Source organism: Melanostigma gelatinosum, assembly GCF_949748355.1.
Source record: "Melanostigma gelatinosum genome assembly, chromosome: 2".
Lineage (NCBI taxonomy): Eukaryota > Metazoa > Chordata > Actinopteri > Perciformes > Zoarcidae > Melanostigma > Melanostigma gelatinosum.
In genome coordinates, this window is record NC_136635.1 from 14,994,530 (window position 1) to 15,004,236 (window position 9,707).

At 40.5% G+C, this 9,707-nt stretch overlaps 1 protein-coding gene across 2 annotated transcripts in view; it reads left to right on the plus strand.

Annotated features, from left to right (window-relative positions):
• Positions 1-8,809, plus strand: part of galnt18b (UDP-N-acetyl-alpha-D-galactosamine:polypeptide N-acetylgalactosaminyltransferase 18b) — a 70,407-nt gene extending 61,598 nt beyond the window's left edge. For both annotated transcript variants that reach the window (XM_079285414.1, XM_079285415.1), the window contains exons 9-11: positions 1,893-1,988; positions 4,363-4,527; positions 8,106-8,809. In XM_079285414.1, the coding sequence (XP_079141540.1) occupies positions 1,893-1,988; positions 4,363-4,527; positions 8,106-8,261 (417 nt within the window). In that variant the 3' untranslated portion in view covers positions 8,262-8,809. The remainder of the gene's footprint in view (positions 1-1,892; positions 1,989-4,362; positions 4,528-8,105) is intronic.
• The last annotated feature ends 898 nt before the right edge of the window (positions 8,810-9,707 follow it).

The following is a 9,707-nucleotide window of genomic DNA, read 5'->3' on the forward strand; positions in this document are numbered from 1 at the left end:
TTTGCGACATGCATTTGATGGGTAAGTCAGTCGCGGTGGTTTGAAGAGTCGTTACCTGCCAAGCCTCTTCTTTTTTTTTTCGTGCAAAAACTTTGACATTTCTGAGGAATGTTTTGAGGTCTAATTTATTCATATCTGTGTCTTCCTCCTCCTGATCTAAAAATGTGGATGAAACGAGGTGGAGGGTGCAGGTGGAGGCCAACTTCCCTCTGCAGCTCTGTATGGCTCCGTATTCGCTGAGCCATGCCCACATAGAGCAGTGCAATCGAATCTGAAGGATATCACGTCTCAGTCAGACACACATCACACATTACAGAAACTAAAGATGCTCTTAATGCCATTCTACTTTAAGCTGATGCTGTCCCCACAGGTGTCACTGTTTCATATTTACTATATCTCCACTGGTAGAGCTGATCTGCCTGTGGATTTTACTGATCATTAGATAGAAGTAGATATCTCCTGAACCAATGGGGAGCTGAATCTTCCCATAGCTGTGTTTGTCTGATCTCACATCTTTACCTAATTCACTCCCCACGCAAAACCACTATCCCTGGAGCTCCCTGCGGAGCAGTTTGTAACTCGCAATCAGGCAGACCTTTGTCATGATGCACATGGATAACCCTCTGGGCCTCAAAGTCTGAGTCATGGTCATCAAGCGTAACGCTTCAGATTTACATTTTTATAAAGCAAAACTGAGTTTAAGAGGATTCAGTGTTTATTCACGTTTTCAACCGGCTCAGACTTCTTCTATATTTTCTCTAAATAGCCTTTAATGTTTATATTCTCTTTATGTGAAACTCAGAGAATATACCAGGCGGACGCTGGTATTAGATGATCATTCTTTTCACTTTTTTTGTTTTGAAACACCTGTCCAAACTCATTCAACCGTGTGAATACATTTTCATATCAAGCACGGCACCGCAGCAGGCTGTGCTTTATGTTGGAATAATAGTTTCCCCTGTAGAGGAAATAATGTGCTGCAGAGTTGAAGAGAGCAGGTTCTAGATGCTGCTTCCTCACTCTCACTGTGTTTTGGCAGTATGGGTTTATCTGTGAGCTGGACACCACACAGGAATTATCTGTTAACATTATTCATAGTCTAGTACACAACGTTCTATTCGCCTCACAACACATTTCCAGCTTTTTTGTTCTTCATCAGGATGGTGTCTAAGGTTGTTGTCAGTTTCCTTATGAAACATAGAATCACGCGACTTAAAGATCACCATCAATACTAAGCATTCAAGACAAAATCACATGTTTTAACGGAAAATACTGCATGAACTCGTGATAGATGACCATGAATACAAAAATACATAATATTACAGACATATTCTCAAGATAAAGAAAAAAAAATCGTATTATTTAGCAAGAGTTAAAGAATCAAAAACTCAGCTAATCTGCTTCGTCAGGATTGTGTGGGTGGGTCTATCTTGTGAAATATCCCAAACTGTCACAACTTTAGCAGAAAACAGTGTGTTCATGTAGGACCTCATCATTTATAGGAAGAAAAAAAGGTTTCAGGGCCTTTAACACATCTGAAATGTCTCATTTGTTCTCAATATATCCTGTTTTGAGAGCAGTTACAAACAGGAACAGAGTCCTTTGAAAGAAGTCCTCTTTATGGAATAAAGTCTGCAGGAGAGGAGTCGTGCAACATGTTCAAGCTGTGATGGACTTAAATTGAAGCTCACTGGTGCATCCTCAAAGTTAGAAACCGTTATTAAGTCACTAAGTTATTCATAGTAGCAATACTGACCTGAGCATGAATAATGTCTGGGTTAGTTTGTTCATGCAAACACTGTCATATCATTGATTTTACCCCTCGACAATTCATATATTTTGTTTCTTTGTTTATGCATCTGTGACTGTATGTGATTTTCTTTGTCTTCCAGTTGAAAAACTCCCTGAAGAATGATCTGTGTCTGGACCAGGGGCCCGACAATGACAATGTCCCCATCTTGTATCTCTGTCACGGGATGACACCTCAGGTTAGAGCCCTCTATCTCCTGTTTTAAGCAACGAGCAGCATAAAGATTTATTATACCACCTCTATGTTTTATTTCCATCTCGGGATTTTCTTACTCAATAAAACCCGTTTCATTTTGAAGAACAATAACCTTCCTCTGCTTTCAGATTGGGTCAAACTCAGTAGCTTTACCTCATAAAACAGGATCAGGTTTTCTATTTTGCCCTTTACAGAAACACTCCTGTGTTATATATTAAACTCCAGTTTCCATACACCTCCATTTAGGGCTGACATGTCATAACTGAGTCCAGCTCAGAGTAAAATGCCACGTTATTGACCAAACACAATGTAAAATCCTGGGTTTTTTTTTTTTAATGACGGTAAGTTAGATTGTACCTGAACATTCATCACTGTCTCCAGCTTTGATAGACTTCAGGATCATTTCAACCGCTTGCTTCTGTTTTTCGCCAGTCACTGTCTTGAAAACCGTATCCCTGGACTACTTGTTCAGGACATATCCCAGCCCAAAATAATAGGCAGTAAGTGTCTACAAATGTTAGCACAGCTTGATCATTTACTTTCTCCAGCGTCTCCAGCTCCAATCGATTCCTCCATCCCATTATGTCTGAGGAGATTGTTTTTAGAGATTGTTTAACCTTGCCGTGACACTTGTAAACTTGTCTTACAGTGTGAGGCTTGACTTACATTATCCCTCTTGATTCAAATGAATCTATCAGAAGTTTCACACTCTACACCTTGTATTGATGTTTGCGCCACAGTGCAAATTAAAACGGATGCAGGAGAAATCTGCATAATCTTGTGGAATCTCAGTAACACTTTTTCCTTTAAAAAAACTCAACTTCTACAGTTGGAGACCGCGATAACTTTAAAACTTGCGAATTATAAATCGGTTATATGCTATAAATCTCTCATAAATCCAGGCATTTCAAACAATGGATTGGAGTAGCACCAGCATTCCTAATGAGATTAGGGATCTCCTCTGCAAGACAAATCTAGTCTGCTCTATTTTTATGTTTCAGCGTTACATCACGGAGAGGAATTGGACCCCGGATTGCCTCTAGAATGACACGTATACTTAGCAAATGTTTGCTGCTCATTCAAAATGTCACTGAGTTGCTTTGGGAGAGTTGTAACATTGTGTCCAAGATGCTGCTGTAAATGCAGTACATCAACGTGCTGAAAGAAAATTGCACAGCGAGACATGAAAGGAAAGCGTATTCCAAAGCTTCCAAATCCAACACGTGACTGACTTTACAAAAGCATGTTGTCAGCAAACATACAGTACAACACTTCAGCTCAAGCGGTAATAAAATATACAGACTTAAGCACGGCGACAATAGAAAGCACAGCCACACACGGCCTGGCAGTCTGTGCGGCTCCCAAAATGAGCAGCACATATAAAATGTTCACACTCGTCAGACTGTTTAACGTCTGGTGTGAAGGAGGCAGGAGGCTGTTTTGGGCGATATGAGATAAGAGTAAGAGAAGGATAAGAGTGAAAATCAGACAAGCAGCAGAATAAGCAAACATGACCCTGCTTCTTTTTTACATTTTTTTTTATAAAAGAACATATCTTGGGGTGCTTTGAGAGCTAATCAAGGTGTTAGGTCAGAGACAAGCTAAGGAAATATAGAGACTTCTACAGACACAAGTCCCTGTTTGTCTGCTTCGATATGAATCTAACTCCTTCAACAGCTGTTAATCTGTCGCGTTTACTTGGTAGAAGTATCTCAAAATTATTTAATTGCAGCCCTGGAGTACATTCAGTTTACTTTCCACCTCTGTAAGATGCACAATTTAGCAATCTCATGCAGTCCATCCTTGTTTTTTCACGACCTCTAGTTTGTCACTCTGTGTGCACTACAACAAACTAAAGCCAGCGTTACGCCAACAGACTCTGAGCGCTGCTCTATCTGTAAATACAATCCACAGATTCCCTCTCTCTTCCCTCTCTCATGCTCATTCTGCAAAGCCTTTTTTTTTCCCTTTTTGAATACAGAAAATTCTTCTCCTGCCAAATTCCTGAAAATGATTTTCCGTTTTTTGTCAGCTAAATATGCGCAAGAGAGGGGCACAATTATTCTGGTTTTCTCACCATTACTGAATTAATAATGAGCTTCTTTTGTGTGCTTGGCTTTTTCTTGTCCTCCATTCATTCAGGATAACTGTATAAATATGCATATCTCGTCTATATAAATGTCTCTTTCCTACCCAAAGACAACCCAAGTGCAATCCTCATTTGCTGCATAGTTTATTACCTGTATGGTCTTATACAGCTCTGCAGGGACCATTATCGAAATGTCAACCACAGCAGTCTCAGCCTACAGTACAGCACTTAGCAGTTAGTTTGTAGCAGGATGTGCTGTTTCTTGCAGAATGTGTACTACACCAGCACTCAGGAGCTCCACATCGGGCTCCTCAGTCCAACAGTTGACGATGACGACAACAAGTGCCTGGTGGACGTGAACAGCAGGCCGCGCCTCATCGAGTGCAGCTATGCCACCGCCAAACGCATGAAGCTCCACTGGCTCTTCACTCAGGTGACGCCCCTTAATACAGCCTTCACACACGGTCAGAAAACACGAGGTTAACGTGCAGCTTTCTGTTCATACTCGGCCTCAGTTAAGGTCATTTGTTGGACGTGACAGGAAAACTGTGGAGGTAGCGTTTAATCATGCAAGTGGTTTAATTTACTGTCTGATGCCTCCGTTCTCTAACTCATTTACACATGAACAGTCATTGAAACTTAATGATTGTCTTCCTTCATTAGCTGTGCTTGCAAAATGTGTTTTAACAGATCAAGCAGCCACCTCACAAAATGCCCCATGACAGCGGGTGAATTGGATTTACTGCATGCTTTGATTTGGGCTCAATAGATCTCCTATTGTTGTCAGCCATGCTGTCAGTGCAGTGTTAATTATAGCATTTATTCCTCTTTCAGTCAAATATGCATAAAATCCCAAATATGCTTCATATTAGATGCTTGTTATAACCAGTAAAATCATTTTTATGACTATGTCACTGTCACTGCTGGACTGCCACTACAAGTGCATGCGTTTGGTTTTACAGCATGTCGGTGTGAAAGTGGGAGAAGTTTTTATAATGCTTGAGCTTATACATCACATATCCTCATGCTGAAGGTTATTTTAGTTAACTTTGCAATATTTAGTATGCAGGATGGGGACATGTCAGCAAAGCTGGAGATCAAGTCTATGAAATGCGGCATCAATTATTGACAATTTTGACTGCACATGTGCAAAGTGTTGAGCTCAAGCTGAAATAGATTTCCTGATGCAGCCATAGCAACTTTGGGGAACGGGGCACTGTACAAATATGAGACATTTTTTGTTTTTTTCATTCAAATGTTGCACAAAACCGGATTAAGTGAAGATATTCTTAATATTTTCTCAGTGAAATTTGCTAAATTACTTCACTTCCTCCATCCACTGTAAAAACCTCTCATTGTCCAAGAAGAAGTGATCTTGATAAGCCTTGATTTGTGAGAGAAATGAAATATGTGCTTGCATGTATAGATTTGTCATATTGGCAGAGGCTGACTAATAGAGCATGCACATGTTCAGTGGGTGGGACTGTATGATTTGTCCTGCTTGTGTGTTTTGAGGGTATGTGTGGGTGATAGGCCTAAATGTATATATTTTTCTGTAACAAATACAGATTGTTCTGTATATAGCATATAATTAAATCCCCAGCAAACCATAGGACCCTAAATCAAATAACAACCCCCCACGTGCTATTTGCTCACATATACATTCATCGGCCCCCTCCCTCCTGTCATATAGAGAACTTGGCTGAGTGAAACCGAGCAGCTTCTTCTATCAGTTACGTTCCATGTATGCAGGGATTCTGGGTTTGAGTTTGGCCTCGCTCCAGGCCTCCGAATCACCACCCACATCTTTGATTTGTTCAGACATTCAAATAGGTCTGGTGTTGTGTTGCCGGACTGCTGTTTCAGCAGGTTTGAGAAACAAACAATCGGCCAATCAGAGCTTCGTAGGCAGGATTAAGAATGGAATCGTCATCCCTCTGTGAAAGAGCCAGAAAGATTGCTACATCCATGGATTGAAATAAACTGCTCGTAGCAACTTCTACCGCTGCATCATTGTCTAAAAAATGAAGTCCACAGAACCGATAGGTGACTTGTCCTGGCCGACAAAGAAATCAGCTTACATGATTAAAATGTTCGACCGAATTCAAGTTCGAGAAGAAAACACTGCTCACCTGGTATCAGACTTAACCGAGGTACAGAAGCTATAGACTGTCCAACTCAAATCTGTGATCATATCTAAGATCGAGTTAAAGTGAAACTGAATGACAATTGAGCCTAATTATTCAGCCCGATAACTCAATAGACCCCAAGAACTCTCCTCTAAATAGGCCATTTGGTGCAGCCTATGGGGTTCTACAGCCTACACCTGGCCTGTACATTAATTGTTTGAAATATATTGTTGCATAAGACTAAGTTGTTACCTGGTTTTGTCTGCTGTAATATATATACTAGTATTTATTATTACTACTGTTGGTCACTCAGGCCGTAACACCATCAGTGAAAAAAAAAACAGGCTGGTCAAAGCTTTAATTATTCCTAAAGGTCGACATTTTTTGATATAGGTTTCTTACCTGAATGTCAAAACAAATAGTTATTATAAGACAACTGTAACAATTACATCTGCAAGCAGGTATGCTGAGGTATACAAATCACCCGAGAGCCCCCATAACCAAGGACGCACCAACTAAGAGTTTGAGGCCAACTCTAAATAGGGTTTAAACAGGTGGGTTAAGGTGTTTCTGGGCTAAAGCACTCTTTTGCAGTGCACACCGCCAAGATCTGATCCAGCCTCGGAAAACTCGTTTGTCTGCGTCAAACTGTTGAAATAATGTTTTAAAATTGTGTAAAACGATTTCCTAATTTCTGCTCTAAACTTAAAACCTAAAAGGCAGAAATAAAAATAAATATATTGTGTTCTTTTTCATGTTCTTTTACATAATGGTTGAGCTCAAAGGTAAATTGTAGATCCTGCAAACAGCAGTTAAGCAAAATAATGTTAAATGTTGTTTCGAAAGCTTTCGGCTGGAGTTTGGAGTTCAGCTCAGCTCAGTTGTCATGGAGATGGTTCAAATGTTCAAGCATCATCGAGTGTAATAATTTAATAATCTCTGCAGTTCACGGCTGAAGCTGCTGTAACCTAGACCGGGGGTCTGAAACAAATCTGGCTTTTGTAGCTGATTCATTAAGTTAAAAACAAATCCCTGATTCACTGGTTCACTGCTTTTATGGGCTGGCTCAGGACACCACTACATATTGGTCCATAAATGCCCACTTTCAACAGTTATTACCATCTGTTATCTATTAAAATGAAATGTCTCTTGGACCTCACAGACGGGCCAAACTCAGGCCAAAGAGTAATTTGGTTCAGTCTGTACAACCTGTCCAATCTTAAGGTCTTTTTCCTCCCAAATCCCTCAGCATTGGAAATCCTGGCGCTCCCCCCGCAGCTCTCCTCCACACTGTATTGACTGTTGAAAGTCTCCTCTTCAGTCGCTTGCCCTTGGTCTGCCCTGACACCGTAATGAGATAATTCTGCCTCACTCGTCAGGACATGCTGGAATATTTCTGTAGAGCTAATGTGCTCGCTCTATTCAGACTCTGGCAATAGCTGATACATTAAAGTTTGTACATTTTGAAAGATTTAAACAATGTCGTAACGGCTTTAGAACTGAAATGTTGACGTCCTGCATTCCTCTGTTTCAATTTATCTTCCACCTCAATACCAGATGATTTTGTCTGTTTTGTTTTTGTGTCTGGCCTTCCTCTTTTCTGCGGTGTAAAAAACTTGGCCCTTGCTAGGAAGAACGCTAATGACTACACTGGCAATTCCAATGTTGTTTTTGCCTTGAAACCTTGCTGATGCTATCTGGTGGGCCCAACAAGGACGGTAGTGTGATTCAGCCAAAACGCTCAGTGCTAAGGGCGCTTCAGCAGCACACATCCATATCCATTCACACCAGTGTGGGTTTAAAGAAGGAAAGTTATATTGTGCCCAAAAATTGTTCTCTCGAGGCCCGGACAATTTTCACCATCCTGCTTTTATCTTTTCAGGGAGGATCCATTCAGAACAGGAAATCAAAGAGATGCCTAGAGCTTGTAGTGAGCAGCGACAATGAGTTTGGCTACCAACTGGCTCTGCAGAAATGCACTGGACAGAAATGGTTCATCACAAACGTGCTCTTTAGCAACTCCTTAACACTGGACTGAATAGATGAAGTTGGTGTTTTTTTGTGTGCACGTGTGTGTGAAAGGATAATAATTAGGAGTCTGACAGAAGAGCAGTGCATTGTTGGAACACGATGTCCTCTGATGAGCCGAGTCGACATCACATCGTAAATGTTAAACATTTTATTTTGCCTACAGGATCAGCCATAGTTGGCGGATATTTTGCAGATTTGACAAGGTAGTATATTAGGTATATTTTGTGGTAAATATAGTACAGTCAGATTTTCGTTGACTTAAAAGATGTCATGGGTCCAATATGTTTTTGTACTTTGTTCATGATTGCTACTGTGTAGCAAGTTCTCTGAACCTGTCCCTGCTGTAATTATTGTTATTTAGTGTCTCAGGTTTGTAGGTTTACTATACGATTCAGCTGAACAGTTGTGGGAAAATGTTGGAATAAATCTGAAAATGATAGATTCTTTTCTACATTTAAACATTTTGATTATTTGTAATATATAACAGTAAAATAACTGATGTAAACTACTGAGTGCAAGTGTTTTTTTCTGTTCAAATCTTGACAAAAAGGTTTGCCCTACCATTGAAATTAAAAGAATTTGAACTTGGTATCAATCCCAACTATATTTTTGAATGTCAAACATTTTTGAATGTGTACGTTGGCGCTGGGAGTTCAATGCACTGCAACTGCAGAAGACATATGCAAAGACACAAAACTCAAGCAAAGGTAGAAAACCTCTTCACCGGTCTACAGCGTAACGGAACGCACTGCAAAGTCAGACAACACAACCAGATATAGAAATGTTGCAAGTTGCAGAGAACTGAGTTGTAAAACAAGTTTCCAGGCGACAATTAAAACTGATGAAGGTGCCCATGCACGCGAGTCGCTGCCGTGGTTTGTGGATGATGTAGTTACTCGTGATTTTCACCGCGTCTTCCACAGCAGGTGTGGCGTGAGCAGCACCTTTGCAGAGCTGCTGTATCGCCTTTCATGGAGACATGCAGTAGTGTGAACGGCTTTTCAATGTGCACTATATACACTATAGATCAATCATTCAGAAAGTTCAAACTGAAATAAACTTAAATTGGCTAATTCTCCAACATGGTTGAGAGGTGTTCCACCTAAGTGTGTTTCTGCATTGGCAGTATTTTTTCCATATCTGCAAGACAACAAAATGAATTGATAGCTTGTCAAGCTGATTATGATTTCTTAATTTGCATTTGTTTTTTTCTATTTGCGTTGTAGTTGCAGTATGTTGAACTCTCAGGGCCACCATAGATATGGCTGTTAAAATGACCTTTTATTGAGCAATACAGACTGATGTACACGCGCACACACACACAAAGCATTTACAAAGTAGAGTCATGGAAGCGGTGTCAGTTTGTAATTACAAATGCAAGGGCAGAAGCAGAGAAACGGGGCTGCTTTCTGCTCCGACTGTTGTGTGCACCTGGGGAGGAGACGAGTGGCAC